This window comes from Vigna umbellata, chromosome 11 (genome assembly GCF_029865625.1).
Source record: "Vigna umbellata cultivar VRB3 chromosome 11, Vumbellata_1.0, whole genome shotgun sequence".
Taxonomy (NCBI): domain Eukaryota; kingdom Viridiplantae; phylum Streptophyta; class Magnoliopsida; order Fabales; family Fabaceae; genus Vigna; species Vigna umbellata.
In genome coordinates this window covers 6,034,733-6,055,394 of record NC_142175.1, presented here as the reverse complement: position 1 = coordinate 6,055,394, position 20,662 = coordinate 6,034,733, and the positions used below count along the sequence as shown (strand labels likewise).

At 34.1% G+C, this 20,662-nt stretch overlaps 2 protein-coding genes across 2 annotated transcripts; one reads left to right on the top strand and one right to left on the bottom strand.

Moving 5' to 3' along the window:
* Positions 1-457: 457 nt before the first annotated feature.
* On the top strand, positions 458-1,012 carry LOC124825369 (uncharacterized). The gene is made up of 2 exons (XM_047297970.1): positions 458-808; positions 890-1,012. The coding sequence occupies exons 1-2, from the start codon at positions 458-460 to the stop codon at positions 1,010-1,012; spliced, it is 474 nt and encodes a 157-aa protein (XP_047153926.1).
* A 4,367-nt stretch (positions 1,013-5,379) lies between these two features.
* On the bottom strand, positions 5,380-19,492 carry LOC124825364 (BAG family molecular chaperone regulator 4-like). The gene is made up of 4 exons (XM_047297964.2): positions 19,246-19,492; positions 15,337-15,593; positions 15,103-15,249; positions 5,380-5,863 (listed from the first exon to the last, which is right to left on the bottom strand). The coding sequence occupies exons 1-4, from the start codon at positions 19,394-19,396 to the stop codon at positions 5,666-5,668; spliced, it is 753 nt and encodes a 250-aa protein (XP_047153920.1). The 5' UTR covers positions 19,397-19,492; the 3' UTR covers positions 5,380-5,665.
* Between the last annotated feature and the right edge of the window lie 1,170 nt (positions 19,493-20,662).

The following is a 20,662-nucleotide window of genomic DNA, read 5'->3' as shown; positions in this document are numbered from 1 at the left end:
AATGCATGCGAGTTGTTTAATCATCGACATTCATCGTTGAGAAATGTTATTGAAAGAACTTTTGGTGTGTTGAAAAAACGATTCCCTATCATTGCAAGTGGCACTGAACCACACTATGGATTGGAGACAATGACAAACATTATATTAGCTTGTTGTATCTTACACAACTTCCTTCGTGGCGTGGATAATGATGACTCATTGCTTGATGAAGTTGATAATGAGTTGAATGAAAGAGAAGACCATAATGTTTCATCATCTTAAGTTAGAGAAGATGATCATAGGATTGGTAGTAGTATAAGAGATTGAATAGCAGATCAAATGTGGCGAGATAATCAAAACTCCTAGTTATTGTATTTTATTTAGTTGTATGACAATTTTATTTGAAAATGACAAGAACTTGCTTTTATGGTTGTTTAATCTTAACTTTTGACCATTTTATTTATCAATTAGGTTTAAAATGAACAGAGGTAAGGGAGTGGACATTGAGTCCTCTAGTCCTACTAGAGAGTTCATAAAGTGGACAGAGGACATGGACGCACGTCTTCTACACACCATGATTGAGGAATCATGGCTCGGTAATAGGGTTGACGGAAGTTGGACATCCCAAGCTTATAGTAACATTGTTGATAATCTTCATAGCTTTGGGTATGTAGCAATTACAAAAAATAATGTCAAAAATCGACAGAAAATGTTGAAAGACAAATGGCGTGAGGTACATGACCTCTTTGCTGGCTTGAGTGGATTTGGTTGGAATGTCGTAACTATGAGATTTGAAGTTGAGGATGAAGTGTGGGACAACCTCATTCAGGTATTTGTTAAATACTAAGATTTGGTGGATTGTTAAAATACATAATATGAACCATAGGATGTGTAATGTATGTTGTTTCAGTCGAGGCCAAGTGCGGCAAAGTGGAGAGTTAACAGTATCAAACACTACGATTTAATGGTGGAGTTATGGGCCGCGGATCGAGCTATTGGGAGTGGTGTTCGGACCGCTCGTCAAGCACGTTGACGGTGGGTTGGGCCTCGTGTACAGGTTGATCTGAATCAGAATATGGAGTACATTCCAGAGGAGCCCATCTATCTTGTGTTTACTGACCAAATTCCACCATCACCTCCTTCATCTGTGGATGAGTATAGTCTAGGGCAGACTCAATATGTGCCTTTTGTCCCATCCGGAGGAACTTCGTCATCACACAGTTCTAAAAGGAAGGCACCTATGGTCGACGTAATTGATGCTCAATTTGATAAATTGACGACCAGCCTGGATGGTTTCACAAATGTCACTAGATCTACAAATGTTCATTTTGCTACGATTTTAAATGCAGCCATGCGTCATGTCGATGCAATGGAAAATAGAAATGAAATACTACGTTCTCAAACCGAGATCCTACGTCGTACCCCAACATTCACATACATAGAGGGAGACATATATGAAATGTTGAGTGGTATGAATATTGTTGATGAAAACTTGCTCAAGCAATGTTATGATTTCTTATGTGGAAACCCCACATGTACAAAGAGGTTGATGAGACTTCCACCACACAAGAGGTGGAATAAGCTATGTAAAATGATCTCGGGTGGTGACTGTTAAAATGCCTTAATTGATTAGTTGTATTACTATTATGACTTAATTGATTAGTTGTATTACTATTATGACTTTAAGATGTCCCTGTTTTGTAATTATGACTTAATTGTTTCAGGTTGTTGTTATTATTAATATTGAATTATTTGTTATGACTTAACTTATTATTGATATTATTTATGGTTTTGTTGAAGTAATTGTGAAATGGTCTCATCATCAACCAAATGGCCTAGGAAAAGTCGTAAGGGAAAAGAAACTATACCTGAGTCAGAAGTTGCTACCTACTTCAGACCATCTATTGTAGAAAAATTAGATCAACGTCGATTCTTCAATCACAATCATCAAACGGAAAACTATGTAGCTGATTTCTACACAAGGAATATTGTTGTTCCAAAAATTATGAATTTTGAATCATTTATCGGTTCAAGCTTATATTTTCAACATCATCTTTTACTTCAAGGGGTGGTTCAATTTCTGACATTGTAGGGACCCTTCTATCCAGATTTGATTAAAGTATTTTATTCAATTCTGAAGACTTCTAGAAATGGATATTTGCTCAATGAGGTCAACAAGAGAAGAATTAGATTGAAACTTGCTAATTGGTTGAATGCTGCTAATATGAAGTATGAGAGTCAAAAATTGTGTTATTCAAATATCCCAAATGACTTCTCCTATGACCAGGAGATGACATTAGCTATTATGGTTAGACCATAAATGTAGGGTCATCATGTTAAAACGGTTGATTGTTTGAATATTAATGATAAACTTTTGCATTATGTTATTGTGCACATGTTGACTCCACGACCTAGAAATTTTGCAAAGTTATTACAGGATGATATCTTTATGTTATGGGTGCTTACAAATAATATAGTTATCAATTGAATCATGCAATATTGTGGAGTACATGTTGATGTCGATGTCAGCACTCATATTAGGACCACACATCATTTTTCAATTAATTCTTTGAAGATGTTGAATATTGTTAATGTCAACTGTGTTTGGCAACACGACGTCGGTGATGACGACGACGAAGAGCAACCACACCATCATGACAACCCTGTGCAACCTCCTCCACATCTTTCAAATCCTAATATGATTACTCAAATGTGGGAGGGGGTACAAGACTTGCAACAAAGAATGCATGGTATGGAACAAATGTAGGTGCGCGTTCAACGTATTGAAGATAACTTGACAAACCTATCCCTCAACACGAACCGACAATTTGCTCACCTGAATCAAAATGTTAACTTAATTCTTCATCATTTAGATGATTAAGTTGCTTACTATTCCATGAATGTATTACACGAATTTTTTGCTTAAATTGACTTATGTGTTTGATTTGTTCATTACCTGTTTTTGAATGTCATTATGTTTGACATTAGTTTTCATACTTGTATTTATTGTGAACTTAATGAACTGCAAGTGGATTCTCGAATCATGGATGAATTGGAAAAAGGAAGAAATCAAAGAATAAGACTATGTGCAATTATTGAACGAAAAATTAAGTTCGCATTTTTATTTTATGTCATGTAATATTATAACTTTGTTTCATTATTTGTTTCTTTAAAAATTAATCAATCTCCCTTCCATAACAAATTAATTCATACTACTCGGTAGAAAATTATATTACAAACAAATACTACATTTAAAAATAAATTCATCTTACTAAATTTTAATTGTTACTTTTTAAAAATTAATTTTAATTAATATTTTTAATTTTTTACTCTTTATAAACATTTCTACAATTAAATATAACATTAACAAATAACATTTTATATTACTTTAGTAACTAGGGGCATTTTGGTAATCTTTAATTTTTACCAATTAAACAAATTTTTTAAATTTATCACATCAATCAAATCCTACACTAATTCTCACAAACTTTACTTCCAAATCTACTCAAACAAACAACAAAAAATTTACCCTCAAATTCATTCAATCACTCTCCCCCAAATCATCTCTCCCAAATCCTCACATGTGAACAAAGCATTAGAGAGAAAGGTACTCTAGGGCAACATGTTAATTTACTTATTTTATTGTTTGAGATTTTAAAAATTGAGAGTTGAAAGGAGTAGAAAACATCCTACTACCCATCCCTTGAACAGACCTCGATTGTAGAGAAACAAAAAAGAAAACTATGCATTTCTTTCCAAATACGAGTGTTACTCCTTGTACTTCTCTATTTTTCTTCCTACACTCCTATATTCTAAAAATATTTTTCTTCAACAAATTTTAACATTCGTTTAAGAAAAAAAAATTCTTTAATGAATGTTGAAATTCGTTGAAGAAAAATTTCTTTAATAAATTTCGAAATTCGTTGAAGAATTTTTTAAAAACTTCAACAAATTTCGAAATTCGTTGAAGGCTTGGAAATCTTTAAATGGATTTTAAAATTCGTTGAAGGAATTTTTCTTCAACTAATTTCGAAATCCATTAAAAAAAAGAAAGATATAGGGTTTCTTTGAAATACAAGGACAATTTTGAACTTTTAAAAAATGTAGGGGCACAAGAAAAAAACGTGAGATGGTGTGGAGAGTAACACTATCAAAATACTTACCGGCCATGACCATAATTATAGGACCGCAAATTAGGATTTTAGACAAAATAAATAAAAATAAAAAATAAATATGATGGTGGATGGAGTAATCTCCCCATAATTATAGGACCGCAAAACATGTCCTTTTAGTCCAATCCGTTTTTGTTCGCCAAAAACAAAAGTGGACTGAATATGACAATCCGTCCCGTCACTAGGCGGACTAACGGAGTAACCTGTATTTTAAAAAATTTTCTTTTTGTAGTTTTATACATGGATCAGTTTCTGAAATTTATTTGAGCATTTTTTTAGTACCTCCAAGTTTCCTTTTTGCATCTTCAAGTAGATCATTATGTCATTTGATAAAAATGTTAAAATAAATAATTAGGTAAACAATATGTCTTACCTAATCACCTTTACTTCCACCTGTAATTATTTTATATTATTTTACTGTACTGCCTTGAATTTCAAGTTCACCATTCTTCTTCTTTGGCTATCATTTGTGTTTCATCATTCTTCTTCTTCTCTCGCTCTCGTGATCGTGCTTTTCATTGTTGTGGTGGTGAGTTTGCATTGCTTTTTAGCATGAGCCTTGTTCCGTGTTCACCTTCATCTTCTAATTTAGGTATAATCGTTTTTGTTTGAAATTTTTTGTTTGTTTCATTTTGATATAATTATTTTTGCCTGCACCATATTTCGAATCATTTAGGAAGCAAACCGGATTTTCAAATATGAAATTCAATTTAGGAAATCACATAACTTCAAAATTCAATTAATAAATTTATCAAATTTCGAAACCAATCAAATTCGGAAAGTCAACATATTTTAAAATCCAATTAAGATACTTATCGAATTTTGAAATGCAGTAACTATTTTGATCGGTCCTTAAATATTTTTTTGCATTTTTTATTTTGATTTCCTTTTTAATTTGTTTAATTTTTTTAATAATTTGTTTAGATATTATTATCAATATTATTGTTGAAGTAAAGTATTCCATGATATTAACTTTATGTTATAAGTTGTTATAAGTGGTTATATTGTAAAATGAAATATTATCTTTTAATTTGATGAATTTATAAGTAAATTAAATTTAAATTTCGGATCATATTTATCTTCTTTCATTAATGAAGTGTGTGAGAGAAATTATATAAATAATTTTGTAACATATCAAAAAAAATTTCATGACTTAATGAGTTCGACATATTGTATTTAATCTTAGGTTTGTTGTCACCATTAACAGCATAAACTATTAACAACTTAATAAACAGAAGACAAAAAACGTATCTAAGGATGCAATAATATTCAAGTATAAATACAGTTTCATATACATGTTTCGCCTAAAATCAAGTGCAAGAGATAGACTTAACACATGCCACTTTAGCTTTGGGAGAATATTTCGGCTATTAAAACTTCTGCGTACCATATCAGAAAGCAACGATCTTGCCGTTGCGCCAAGAGTTCAAGCAAACATAAAAAATGAATCTGGAACAACGGTGGGCAGGTTATACAAGAGTTATAACTTCAATGTTCCAAAACAATTTCTGAGCCTACTCAAATCGCTCCCAATCTTGAGATATTTTTGTTGAAGGTGAGTTATCTGATCGGGTACCCGAGCTTTCCATTCCAGAGTCAAAGGTTTCCCATTGGGTTGTTACCTTGACAGCGTTGCTACTGTTGATAAAAGGATTGGAATTTCTTGCCTTTAGAGAATCTAATTTATCCACTAAGGTCTGCACACGACGCACCTATTCAATGGTGGGAAACATGTTTCAGTCCATCGATGGTAATAAGTGCAACAGTGGTGCAAAATATAGGTCTCTCGATATTGCATCTCCAAAATAAAAGTGCTTGTAATTTTTAAGCAATAAATGAAGAAATGATGCAATTTATGATTACCAAAATGGAAAGGGAAAAACATACAACACAGGAAATGAGAAAGTGGTTAGAAAGTTGTTGACTAGCAATTTAACACAAATAACATATTTCCCAGTTCAACTTTCAAGGCATAACTCATTTACTAAAATGTTGCTATTCATTCTCCAATGTTGGATTTAAGTCAGATCGAACTTAGGAAGAGAAAGACTAGTAGACTAGTGTGACATCAATAAAAAGCAATCACAAACATACACTTGAAATGGACAGAAATAAATAAACTAAATTTTAAAATACAAAGGTGGGATTTGTTAGATGGACAAATCAATACCACAATATTCTACGTGAATCATATTTGAAGACAATACATTGACATCTAATTCCATAATGGTTTTGCCAGTAGTTTCTCTTAATGTCCTACTCTTTTTCCCGAGACTGTCAGAATTTCTGTTTTTCTGCCACTCATTGATCATCATACCGTCTATAAGTATTACAAACATTTTTACAGCCTTCAATAGCATTAATGGCATAATTATTAGTTCCTACTATAATTAGGTAATCTAATAAATACACCGATTTCTAATTTAAAATAGGAAGATTATAACCAACATTTCATAGGAAACATTAACCACATGATCCTGATCGACAAAGACTTCAGCTTTTCTCCTGAATCACCAAGGTAACCCCCACCATTCTTTCTAACGCATTCATTCCTAATCCTATATTTTCTACTGTGTCCATACATCATTTGCAACATCCTCATTTAGGTTACACTGAAGTAATTCGTATGTTAACATGTTACTGCTCATCACTTGGTTCCACACAACTTAACAAAGTAATATAGTTGTGAAAACGTTTTGCCACACAACTTTGAGATATTCCACCATTTTACACACAAGGGATTTTGTAGAGCACTCAAATTTCCACGTAGTAATAAATAGTTAGACACGTGTAGTAATAGCTAGTTAGGAATCATTTCAATTAAAATCAAACTAATCCGAACCATAATAACAATAAAATTGACTAGCTTCAACGGGTGTAGTTGTATCGGTAAGAGTATTACCCAATCTAACTAGGTTATGGTCTTGATTTGAATATTTGGTAACCAATTGACCTCAGCTCAACCCAATCTCCTTATTTTTTATTTTCATATTTCTTAAATTTTATTCTTATTTTTAAGATGATATTTTCTTAAAGAAAAATAATATAAATTTACACTTTTAAAAAGTTTATTTTATTTATATAAAAAATATTTTAAAAAGTAAATACATGAAACCAAATCCGAGCTAACTAGAGTGACCCATCCTGTAGGACCAAGTCAGGTTAGTTGAAGAAACTCCTAAAATCCATCAGATGTTCTGGTCTCAATTAATTAGATCAGACAACCGTTCCCTCTGAAACTGTCCCAACTTGACTATAGCCCTAATTCTAGTGATAAGTGTTGTAATTAGAGAAAATATCTTTAGAATCTTTCTAATTAGAAGATATAGATATATATAATCGTTTATTTTATTTTGTTTTCCTATTTCCATTTTTAGGAGAATTAGATTATTACAAATAGAGGATATGAGAATGTATTTTTCATGATTGATAATAATAAATAAGTCTTATTTTCAACTTGGTTTCAGAGTTCCAAATCTTGGGGCTCCATTCCGCTACAACAGTCGCATCGTCGCCGTTGTCCGACCACCGCCGCTACCGCCGTAGCCGGTTGAGGTCGTTGATAGGGCATAAAGGTGCGCCCAACACCGGCGATCACAACGCCGAAATTCGCTCCGTGAGAGGAGCTGCCACGCGCCGTCACAGTCGTCGGCGCATGTAGCCCATGTGCCCACCTCCGGCGAGACCCACTCGCTGCCACCGCCACAAACAGGGTCGCAGGAGCCTCCTGAGTCTATTCCTGGGTCGGTGACGACTTGTTTGGCCTATATTTCAGCAGATCTGAGTTTGAAGGTTTTGCTCCTCTTCTCGGTGTGACCCACATGCCGTCGTCGTCTCAGAAAAGGTCACCGGAGACTCCTAGTTCCGTTCTACAGGATGTCTGAAGTAAAAAGGGTTCCTTTGGGAGTAACTATTGACCTACCAAATATAGGAGGTACCAATCGGTTGGGTGGTCAAAATTACTTACAATGGAGCCAATTTATTCGAAGGATTCTCAAGGGTCGTTCAAAACTTGATCACATAGATGGAGGAAGACCAGAACCAGATGACACTTATTTCTCAATTTGGGACAATGAAGATTCATTAATTATGACTTGGATGTGGAAATCCATGATTCTTGAGATAATGAGAAATTATATGTTCCATTCTTCTGCAAAAGAAATATGGGATGATTTACAGAGCACTTTTTCTTTAAAAAAGGATTTTGCTGCTTACTATGACATTGAGAACAGGATATTTAATACAAAACAGGGCTTCCTTTCCGTATCAGAATATCACAAAATCCTGAGTGGTCTTTGGATGGAATTCGATCAGAACCAAACAATAAAGATGTGTAAAACAGATGTTGCCGCTCTTGCTGAATTCATTGAAAGGGGAAGAATCTTTAAATTTCTCCAGGGCTTGAATCATGAGTATGACCCAATCCGGGTTCAGATTTTTGGAAGAGAAAAATTACCATCCCTGTCAGAAGTTTTTTTTATGGTAAGAGCAAAAGAAACTCGGAGAACTGTCATGCTAAATGGAGGGATCTCCAACACAGGCTCTGCCATGACAACTGGAAAGGGAGTCCACAAGGGAACAAATCCTGGGGGAAAGACGTTTGAAAAAGGTACTCATGGGGACTATTGTACATACCAAGGAAATATGCTTCAAACTCCATGGAAGAAAGAATGTTCTCGAACGCATGGGGAACAACAAAGGGTCTACTCAAAGATGGGTAAATCATACTACCTCAGAACAGGAAGCCACCAATCAATCTAGTTCTTCACAATCTAATCCACAACCACCAGATCTTGATATGAAAGCTTATAAGGAGAAACTAGAGCGCTTGGAAGCAATGGTTGAATCAATGAGTAAGCCCTCTGGATCATGTACTCTATCCATAAAAGGTAAGATTTGTCTCAATAGTGTTGGTAAAGTGTCTCAAGGTATTTGGATCCTTGATTCAGGTGCAACTGATCATATGACACCATTTAGTGGGTCTTTCGACTCATATGGTAAAAGCAATAAAGCACAACTTATTACAGTTGCAAATGGTCAGCATATACCTATATGCGGCTCTGGGAATATAATTTTGGACTCATCTATTATATTGAAGGATGTTTTACATGTTCCTCAATTAGCTAATAGTCTTATCTCTGTGCAAAAACTCACAAAGGATTTAAATTGTTCAATAACATTTTTTGCAACTTATTGTGTTTTTCAGGACCTTGCCAGACGATTTTAACAGCTAAGGAGCAAAGTGAGTTGTATTTTTTAGAGTTTGATGACCAAAGCAACACACAAATTATGAGTCAACAAGCTACATCTGAGACGTGGGCAAATTCCCAAATATGGCTACATCATCAAAGGCTTGGGCATCCTTCATTTAGTCTTATCAAGTCCTTGTTTCCCCATTTGTTTACCAAAGAGTCTGTTGAGTCTTTTAATTGTGATATTTGTCAATTGTCAAAACACCATCGTGCATCTTATCCTATTAGTAATAAAAAGAGTATTTCTCCATTTCATTTAATTCACTCTGATGTTTGGGGTCCTGTCCTAGATTCTATTTCTGGAGCCAAATGGTTTGTTACCTTTATTGACGATTGTATCCGTGTCACGTGGACATACCTTATAAAAAATAAATCTGAAGTTTTTCAAATTTTTGTTAATTTTTTCCGTCTTGTCCAAAATCAATTTGAAAAAAATATCAAAAGAATTAGATCTGATAATGGTACTGAATATGTGAATCATGAATTTCTCAATTTTTTGTCTCATAATGGTATTATTCATGAACTAACATGTGTTAACACCCCTCAACAAAATGGGGTTGCTGAAAGAAAGAATCGTCATCTTCTTGAAGTAACTAGAGCTATTCTTTTTCAAATATCTGTTCCAAAAAATTACTGGGGAGAAGTTGTGTTAACTGCCACATATCTCATCAATAGGTTACCCACTCGTATCTTAAATGACATTAGTCCTATAGAGTCTATATTGTCTTTTGTTCCTTCTTCTTCCATAATAACGAGTCTACCTAGTCGAGTCTTTGGATGTGTTGTTTTTGTTCACTCTCATCATCCTAAACGTGTAAATTAGATCCCAGAGCTCTTAAATGTGTCTTTATTGGGTATCCTTCTAATAAAAAAGGGGACAAATGTTATCATCCTCAGAGTCGTCGTGTCTTTATCACCATGGGTGTCACCTTTCATGAAACACAATCTTTTTATGTCAGTCCACCACTTCAGGGGGAGAAAGCACCTGAAGTGGATGAACTCTCCTTCTTGTCATTACCATGTTTGGCTTTGCAGGATGCCCAAGACCTGAGCAATGAAGCTACCATAGTCCACAGTAAGGAAGAAGAGGAAGAAGACATATTTTTTGGCAACAAATATGAAAGAAGAAAACAACCCACTTCAACTCTCGAGCAAGAAAAATTGTATAATCCGGAGGTGAGGATCCCTGAAGATATCAATGAGGAGGAGGTAAGTATTACCGAGGATTTACCCATTGCATTGAGAAAGGGAAGAAGATCATGTGCTAAATATCCTATTTCTCAGTATGTTTGCACTAAAAATATCTCTGATAAGCACAAAAGTTTTATTGTTGCCGTTGATTCCACAGAAATTCCTACCTCAATCCAGGAGGCCATGAAAATTGAACATTGGAATGAAGCCAGGAAAGAATAGATGAATGCATTAGAAAGAAATTCAACTTGGGAGATGGTTGATAAGCCAAGAGACAAGAAGGCAGTAGGGTATAGATGGATATTCACAGTGAAACATAAGGCAGATGGGACAATAGAAAGATATAAAGCTAGATTGGTGGCAAAAGGATATACCCAAACATATGGGATTGACTATGAGGAGACATTTGCCCCAGTGACAAAGATGAATACAGTTCGAGTTATTTTCTCTTTGGCTGCCCATTTTGGATGGGACTTACACCAGCTAGATGTGAAGGATGCCTTTCTTCATGGAAATCTAGATGAGGAAGTGCACATGGAGATTCCCCTAGGTTTTGAAGTGAAAAATGAAAGAAACAAGGTATGCCTCGTGAAGAAAGCATTGTATGGTCTTAAGCAATCCCCTAGAGCATGGTTTGGAAGATTTACAAAAGCAATGGTTTCCTTGGGATACAGACAAAGCCAAGGAGATCATACTCTATTCATAAAACACTCTTCTACAGGCAAAATCACTCTATTACCGGATGATATGATTATTGCAGGAGATGATGAAACAAAAAAGTTGGCATTAAAAGATAAATTGGCAGCTAAGTTTGAAATGAAAGACCTAGGAAAACTCAAATATTTTCTTGGAATAGAAGTTGCCTACTCCAAGAACGGAATTTTCATCTCCCAAAGGAAATATGTATTTGATCTCCTCAAAGAAACAAGAAAGCTGGGATGTAGAACCTCAACGGTTCCTATAGAACGGAATCACATAATTGGAATGAAGAAAGTGCTCCTATAGAGAAGGCCCAATATCAGAGATTGGTAGGAAAATTGATTTAACTATCACACACAAGACCAGACATTGCTTATGCTGTGAGTGTAGTGAGCCAATTTATGCATAAGAGAGAGACACATGCAAGCAGTTGACAAAATTCTCCAATACTTGAAGTCAAGTCTAGGAAAGGGGTTATTATTCAAAAGGGAAGACACATTGACTATGAAGGTATATACTGATGTGGACTATGCAGGTTCTATTACCGACAAAAAATCTATTTCTGGGTATTGTGTATTTCTTGGAGATAGTCTGATAATATGGAGAAGCAAAAAACAAGATAAAGTATCCCGTTCTAGTGCAGAAGCTGAATTTCGAGCCCTTGCTCAAGGAATGTGTGAAGGACTCTGGATGAAAATCATTTTGGATGATCTTAAAGTCAAAGTGGAGAACCCGGTGCAACTACACTGTGACAATAAGTCTGCTATGAGCATAGCCCATAATTCAGTACAACATGACAGAACCAAACACATTGAAATTGACAGACATTTCATTAAAAAATTGATAGACATTTCATTAAAGATAATCTTGACAGAGGATTTGTGATTACAACTCATGTTTCTATAGAACTTCAAATAGCAAATATTTTTACAAAAGGGCTTCCTCCGGGTAGATTTCAAGATCTTGTAGGCAAGTTGAGAATGATTGATATTCATTTACCAACTTGAGGGAGAGTGTTGTAATTAGAGAAAATATCTTTAGAATCTTTCTAATTAGAAGATATAGATATATAATCTTTTATTTTATTTTGTTTCCCTATTTTCCTGTTTAGGAGAATTAGATTATTACAAATAGAGGATATGAGAATGTATTTTTCATGATTGATAATAATAAATTAGTCTTATTTTCAACTATAAGTTTGAAGGTTAAGGAGGTGGGGATTTGAAAAACTTGTGCAAAGATAAGAAGTGCAGTATAAACTTCTAATAGAAGTAGCAATGAAGACTTACTTTCTAAACTGGTCCACTCAATTTAAGTAATGTCTAGTTTTTCTTTAAAAGGTTTTTAAGGAGTTCCACTATAATCCAACTGATTACACAAGTATTCTCAGAATCACTTCTGGTTTATAAGTGTACACAAAGTCACTTCTGACTATTCCCTCTATCTCCTCCAATGATAACGAACATAAGTACAATGTCACTAAGTAATTCCTAACAATAATGAGTATTTATAGTTGTGCTACTCCAGGATACAACAAATTAAAGTGCTAATTGATTACGATGATTCTGTAAAAGGATATGAAAACTAGGCTTTTCTTAAAGTGAGATAACTTCACAATAGTGTAAAATTTACAAAGAAAATTCACCGATTTAACGCTCCGATTTTACAACACTTGAGGTTTACACAACAACACTACATGCAAAGATTACGTGGTGATATTTTTGTTTACTTGTTAGTTGTTCTACAAGACAAGACACTTCTATTCATAGACCTTGGAAAAACATTATTGCTAGTTGGCATGCTGATCTTTTGTTTGAATGTCTCAAGCTTTATTAGAAGTTGGTAGCCTTCTATCTAGCACCTATTTCTGTTACCTTTTTTGCTCTGATTATCCTTTTCTTGCACGAACAACACCATATCTAGCATACTCTCCCATAAAAACTTTGTTTGTTGTGTCAAAATCATCACGAAAAAGTGAGTCAACTTCTGGAGGTTGTATGGGCTAATGTTTGCAAGGTAAATTGTTGTATTTTGTGTAGAGCATCTTTGATTGTTGCAATTCTTTTGGTTGAGTGTCCTATTGTTTACACTTGTTTCATACGTTCTAAAGCTCTTACTTTGTCGACTAAACATTCTAATGCTTAATAGTATGATGAGTAGAGGATAGATCATCTTGTGTTCTATTAAGACCACTTACATGAAATCATCATTTCACCAAAATTGAATATTATTTGTATTTGGAAGTCCCACATTGACTAGAGAAGGACACTTCATAGTATATAATTAGGTCAATTTTGTGAGGATGAATTAGGCTTAAAGTCCACTCCGTAATATAACATGATATCAGAGCCATGAGTTAGAATCAATCCTAACGAAATTTATTGTTTGTTGGGTATATTGTTTCAACCACTATCGGATCGCTATGGGACCGCTATTAGATTGTTATCGAACTACCTATTAATGTCTAGTCCCACGTTCGAAATGTATATACATCGGCATAAGGCGGGTGTGTTGGAAGTCTCACATTGACTAGAGATAAGGCCAATATATAGTATATAAGAGAGTGCAAACATCATCTTACAAGCCAATTTTATAAGGTTGAATTAGGCTTAAAGTTCACTGCTTAACATAGTATTAGAGTCATGGGTTAAAATCTATCCTAACAAGATTTGTTTATTGGATCTATTGTGCCACCTACTGTTGAGCCATTAATGTATAATCTCATGCTTGAGATATATATGTCTCGACATGAGGGAGTATGTTGGAGAGAAATACGGTAAGTTAACAGTATATAAGTTGGTGCAAGTTCACCTTACAATCCAATTTTGTAAGATTGAGTTAAGCTTAAAATCCACTTCTTAACATGTTCACTTCTTAACAATTTGTTATAATCAAACATTTGAAATGAACATGCTAGACAATTAGGAGTAAGCTAACATGCATAGAGTGTTGAAAGAGGAATGTCCATGTCTATTGGACTGTCCAGGTTTAATGAGACAAAGATTGAAGAGAAGCACTAGTAAGTAGCATGGAGAGGCTAGATGAATCAAAGAATATTTAAGATTGATATGGCAAAATCACATCTAGGATTGTAACTAGAAAAACCTTGAATTATAACTAACCCTCACCTTTAAATTTCCATTTCTATGTACCTTATGTGACATCTATTATGATAAAATTCCACAAGTATTTATTGAATTTCTATTGAAATTAAAAACATTTTTCCTGAGCTATTAAAGTGCGAAACATCAGTACCACAACTCATTTAATTATGGACCTCTTATTTTCATTTAATCAATCAGAATAAGTGTTACTTATGATCATATTAATAAGGAATCATTTTTTTATCAATTAGTACATTTGTTAAAGATATCTTTGTAACATTTTTAAAGGGTAGACTATATTGAAAAATTATGAATGAGAAGTAATTTTCAAGAAAAACTGGTGTCACTCTACAAGGAGACTGTCAAGAACAAATCTGCTCTTCCTTTCACCATCGCAAGAAGGATTATTCATTGTCTAGGCCAGTCACATGACTCAGCTGACGAATCAAGACACTCACATTCTCAAGACTTCTTTCATTAACAAGATTTTTTCACAAGGGATTCATTGAAAAGCAATGCATCTTGTTGAAGAAACACTTAACATAATTTCATGCACTGCTTTATAATTTTTATACAGTAAAATTGAGGTGTATTGTCATGCATGAGTGACCAATATGTGAGATTGCAAGGAATAGAAGGAAAAAAGGAAAATAAGAAACAAAAAATTAACATTTCAGCTTTGCAACCTAATATAATTAAAACTACCTCAGCTTTTCTCTGCAACTTTGCTTCACCTTCAGCATCAATACTGTCCAGTTTTAGTAATTGACTCATAAGCAACTCTGTCAACACAAGAAACTCTTTCTCAGCAGCTTTATTCCCACCATTTATAGCTACTTCTATGGCAGTGACCTGAAAAGTTAAAATAATTCAACAATTCACTCTCCAATTCAGATGTTTCTATAATAAGTAGTAATTATACTTCAAAGATATGCTCACCCTATTTGAGAGCTTGTCCACCTCAGCTCTAACACTAGCAATAGCCTCAAAAGCTTTAGACATCTCATTTTGTTTTCTGGTTTCCTCAAGTTTCCTCTCTTTGCTAGCATTTCCCTCCAAAAGTAAAATCTTTGACTTGTCCTTTACACCTTCGAGGTGCAAATGCTGATTATCACCTTTTTCTATCCCTCTGAAGAAAAGTCGTTGCTCTTCAGGCTCTAAACCAGTTTTATTGACAAGTAGTTTCTTAACATCCCCTGTTATTAAAAACCCAAAATAAGAGAAATACATATATATCAATGGAAACAAAATACATTTTATTTATATTAAGAAGTAAACTTTAAACCTAAATTAACTCCACAAAATCGGCTTGTAAAGTGAGGTTTGAACCCACATATATACTTTAAATTAGTCTTATCTCTAGTTGATGTAAGACTTTCAACACACCCCCCTCAAACTGAGATATATACATATTGTGCGTGGGACTAGACATTATTGGGTAGTCCAATAATGGCCTGATAGCAGATGAAATGATATGTCCAACGAACATAAATCTCTCTAGGATAGACTCTAACAATGACTCTTACCATGTTAAGAAGTGGATAGTAAGCCTGACTCAACCCAACAAAACCAACTTATAAGGTGAGGTTTGCACCTACATGTATACTCTAAATTGGCCTCATCTTTAGTCGATGTGGGACTTCCAACATGTTCAATATAGTAAAGACTACGTATGAGATTAATCTCCCTTGTTTTGAATATACACATGTATTTATAATAGAAGAAATATGGGCTAAGCAAAAAATTCAAATAAGAAATAATAACAAACTAACTAAAGATAAAAGATAAAGATAAGACATCTATCTAAGATATCTAATAATTTAACATATGTAACACTCCCACTCAAATTGGTGTATACAAATCGTATATATCAAACTTGTTATACATATAATCAATTCTCGGTCCTCGAAAAGACTTAGTGAAAATATATGTTTCTACACTCAAGCGATACCAAATTGTTAAAAAATTGCGAAGACGACATACTAACCTAGAAGACTCCCCCTAAGCAACAAATCCGAAAGGTTGTTACATATAAATCTCTTGCAAATCGTCGTTGAGGAACACATCGTTCACATCCATTTGATAAAGAGGTCATTGTTGAAGAGCCTTCATGGTATAAATAAACTAACAAAAGTCATCTTTGCTACGATTGACGAGTCAAACGCACGGGTAACAAAAGAGACAACAGTGAAAGAAGTCATTGACGAACAGGAGGGAGAAACTCTAAAAATCCAATATTCTCCAAGCACAGATCTTGAAAGAGGAGAAAGAGGCAACCTCGTCTCTCTCAATGGCTGTCAGAGAGAAGACAGGACGCGCGTGAGAGTAAGTTGGAGCTTTGATGAAAGCGTCGTTGACAGCACGATGGTCGCTTGGCCGAGACAATAAAAACGGTGTGGTCGTCGGTCGAAACTGTAACTTCGGCTACAATGACAATTGAAGACGACAGTGACAACAACTTCGGCAGTGGTGGGTGTAATGGCAGAGGCAACGAAAAGTTTTTCCTAAAAGAACGTGGCTCTTGATACCATGTTCAATATAGTAAAAACTATGTATGAGATTAATCTTCTTTGTGTTGAATATATATATATATATATATATATATATATATATATATATATATGGTACTGTATTTATAATAGAAGAAATATGAGCTAAGCTCAAAATACAAATAAAGAATAAGAACAAACTAACTAAAGATTAAAGATAAAGATAAGATATCTATCTAAGATATCTAATAATTTAATGTATTTAACAATTCCTACAGTACTCACTATAGCATACTATAAACACAGGCAGCCATTTCCTCAAGCATTTTCTAGACAAAGAAATTATTTTCATTATAATGTTGGACAGTACTAATTTGATATTAAGAATGAAAACAGTAGGAACGGCCCCATTAACAACCACATATACCATTGATAGAATATGTTTCATCATAGGGTAAAGGATTTTGATAAGAATGATGTTGGTCCACACTGCCTACAACGCAGGGGGAACAAGGAAGCAGACTCAATTACTTTGGAGTGCAACAAAGGAAAGGGTGGATTAAGAGATAAACATGCATGAACCGGACATGGTATCGGATTGGACTTATAGGTCTCTTGAATGATTTTAGCTATCTTTTTCATCGTCAGTTTTCCTCTACTTGGACAAGGATTCTCCAAAGTGAGTTTCTCTAAAATATCCTGGGTGTGTCCATCCTTGACTTTATATGAAGCGTGTTGCAATCTTAATCCACTAAAACTGAAGGATGAATACATCCTGATTTGCACACATTCGAGAAAGGTTTACTTTAGACTAGTCAGTTGGAAATCATTCACCTTTCTACATTAAAACTAAAAATACCTAAGTCGACCACCAACATCCTGTAACATATATTATAGAAGAAGAAACAATAAATATAATAATGAAACGATAAAGCTCTAAATGGAATGCTCAACGTGCAGAAGGAAGTCAGACTAGACTACTAATTGAGTCAAAGTAGTATGCTTCAGGTTCCTAAACTTCCATTCAATAAGTCTACTCCCCAAGAACTAACAAGTACAATCAGCAAATTTGCTGGGAATTCTTGTTTTCCTCCGAATATAAACAAAAGTCTTATCCTACAAGATAATGCCAACTACATGGATCCCACAATGCCATTGGACCTAATGAAAGACCAAATTATCAAGTGACCATATAAACACATATACGTTTAGTTAATTTTGGGCAGGTATCAATTTGCAGTCATTAAGTAAATTACTTAGCATCAAGTTCATGGAAGAAAAATAACAAAAATGTCAATGCTAAAAGTGCTTGGAGATGAACTTGAAACCAACTAAAAACTATAAAATTTTAAAGGTTTAATTGCTTCCTTTGTCCCCAGTTTGGTTGAATTGTGTCAAATTCATCCTCATTTTTAAAAAAGTTTCATTGTCATCCTCACGTGGTGTAAAAGTTTCATTGTCGTCCTCACGTGGTGTAAAAGTGTCAATTGAATCCAAACATAGAAAAAATTTGTGTCAAAGTAGTCATTTTTCCTATATATCTGTGTCTTCCTTTCATACAATCAAGTACAGATATTCATTTTACCTTATCCAATTTAAGGCTTTTCATAGCTCCAGAGAAGTGACATATGAAAGGAAGACACAGAGATATAGGAAAAATGACTACTTTGACACAAATTTTTTCTATGTTTGGATTCAATTGACACTTTTATACCACGTGAGGACGACAATGAAACTTTTTTAAAAATGAGGATGAATTTGACACAATTCAACCAAACTGGGGACAAAGGAAGTAATTAAACCAATTTTAAAATATTATACCCATAGTTAAATCTTTTAATAGGCTGGTAAACTTTCCCAATACTTATGTTTTTAATTTTAACCAAAACTTTTCGATAACGTCAAAATCAGAGCACTAAATAAATGGAAGCAAATAATTTCTCTTATAGTCAATTTTCACTCTTTTTTAAGAAGCTATTAGCAGTATTCCTTGGTTCAAATATTCATTTCAATATCATAATGTCACCAGTTACTCACTTTGCAGTAACAAAGTTCAATCATTTCCGTACAAAACATAATAGTTTATGAAGTAGGATATTGAACAAATATCCCTCATATCTTAAATTAACCCAAACTCCACAACATCTCTTCAAGCAGTGTCATTCAAAGATCAAACCCTATTCCCGTAATTTCCATTTTTCCCCCTTCACTAACAATTCCTTTCACCGAACCCAAATATCCCCAAGAACACTGAACTCAACAGATTCAAGTCCAATAAAGCCAAGTCTATAAATTATTAAATTTGAGATTAAAGAATAACATGAATATGGTACCATTGATTGAAAAAGAGAAACCTAACCGAAAGTTGATTGGGCCGGGAGGTGAACTTCATGGTGGGAGGTACCGTACGAAACGTTAAGCTTGATCGTGGGCCTGGGCCCACCACTGTCACTCTCGGCGGCCCTCATCTCTGGTGAGATCTCGCTGGCGGAGTCTGCGGCGTTATTCATCGAAAGGGAGCAAAGAAATTTGAGTTACAGTGTGGACTGAACTTGACCCTAAGCGCAGGTTGTTGATTGAGGTAGTTGGGAAGAGACGATGTCTTTCTAAGCTTCTACGAAGATTATATATCTACGTACCGCAAGCATACATTTGTTTTGGTTAAATTATTCATTTATTTTTGTGGTTAATTTTTATTTATTTAGCTTACATATTTATATAATATATATATATATATATATATATATATATATATATATATATATAAATATAAATATAAATATAAATATCAGTAACATCTCAAATTTTCAAGGTGTCATAAATTATTTAAAAACTCGTAAAATTTAAATTTTAACTTTGTGCCAAATTGTAATTTTCAAAAATCTAAACAATAACATCATAATTTATTTCAAAATATAATAGTTCTAAAAACATTTGTTCGATAAAAATAATCAAGAAAATAAAACAACTTCAATTACTTTGTCTAAAATTCAAATGCAATAACGTTAAATAAAACTATAAGTATGTTCAAGTCATCTTTCGAATCTATCATGTCTCAGCACCACCATGTGCAACATTATCTTCTCACGTATAACACATTATACGATCATCATCGGTAATTTCATTCACAAACACACAACACAAACATGTATGGGGTAACCTACCAATAAAACAATCATAATAACATGTATAAACATACTGATTAAATCAACAATAATCAAATATCTCATACATATTAGTAATAATAATAATAGGATCCTTAATCCTCTAACACAACAATTCAATAAAAAAGAATTACTTGATCCTCGATTCTCTATCTTTGATGTCCTCACTAATATCTAACACATACATCCTTGGTTTATCCACTCATTAGCATCTATGATAACTACTTAAAATAACTATTATAGTAATACTACTATCACATAACATCACTTAGAGCATCTCAACTACTATGATCATCATCATAGATACACCATCATCATGACTATCTCAATCATGAAAACACCATGAGCATCACCATACCATAAGCACCATAGTGGAAAGAATCAGTCGTACTCTTGTACCCTACTTCACCGACTGTAGCCATTCTTACAACCCTATCTATAGATTCCCCATACAGATACATTTGAGTAGTCCTGCAATTCAGCTAAGGAACATGTAATCCTGCCACACAAGGACAAGGAAGACACCTTCACCCCCACACAAGGAAGACTCGATACTCGAATAACCCTTCTGTTGATAGGGGAAGCTATGTAAAGTTGAACCCATATCTCACA

Coding starts and splice junctions, on each gene's coding strand:
- LOC124825369 (XM_047297970.1), top strand. CDS start 458: ATGAACAGAGGTAAGGGAGTGGACATTGAGTCCTCTAGTCCTACTAGA. Junction 809..889: donor TGTGGGACAACCTCATTCAG/GTATTTGTTAAA, acceptor ATGTTGTTTCAG/TCGAGGCCAAGTGCGGCAAA.
- LOC124825364 (XM_047297964.2), bottom strand. CDS start 19,396: ATGAATAACGCCGCAGACTCCGCCAGCGAGATCTCACCAGAGATGAGG. Junction 15,594..19,245: donor CCCGGCCCAATCAACTTTCG/GTTAGGTTTCTC, acceptor TTTTAATAACAG/GGGATGTTAAGAAACTACTT. Junction 15,250..15,336: donor TGGACAAGCTCTCAAATAGG/GTGAGCATATCT, acceptor TTAACTTTTCAG/GTCACTGCCATAGAAGTAGC.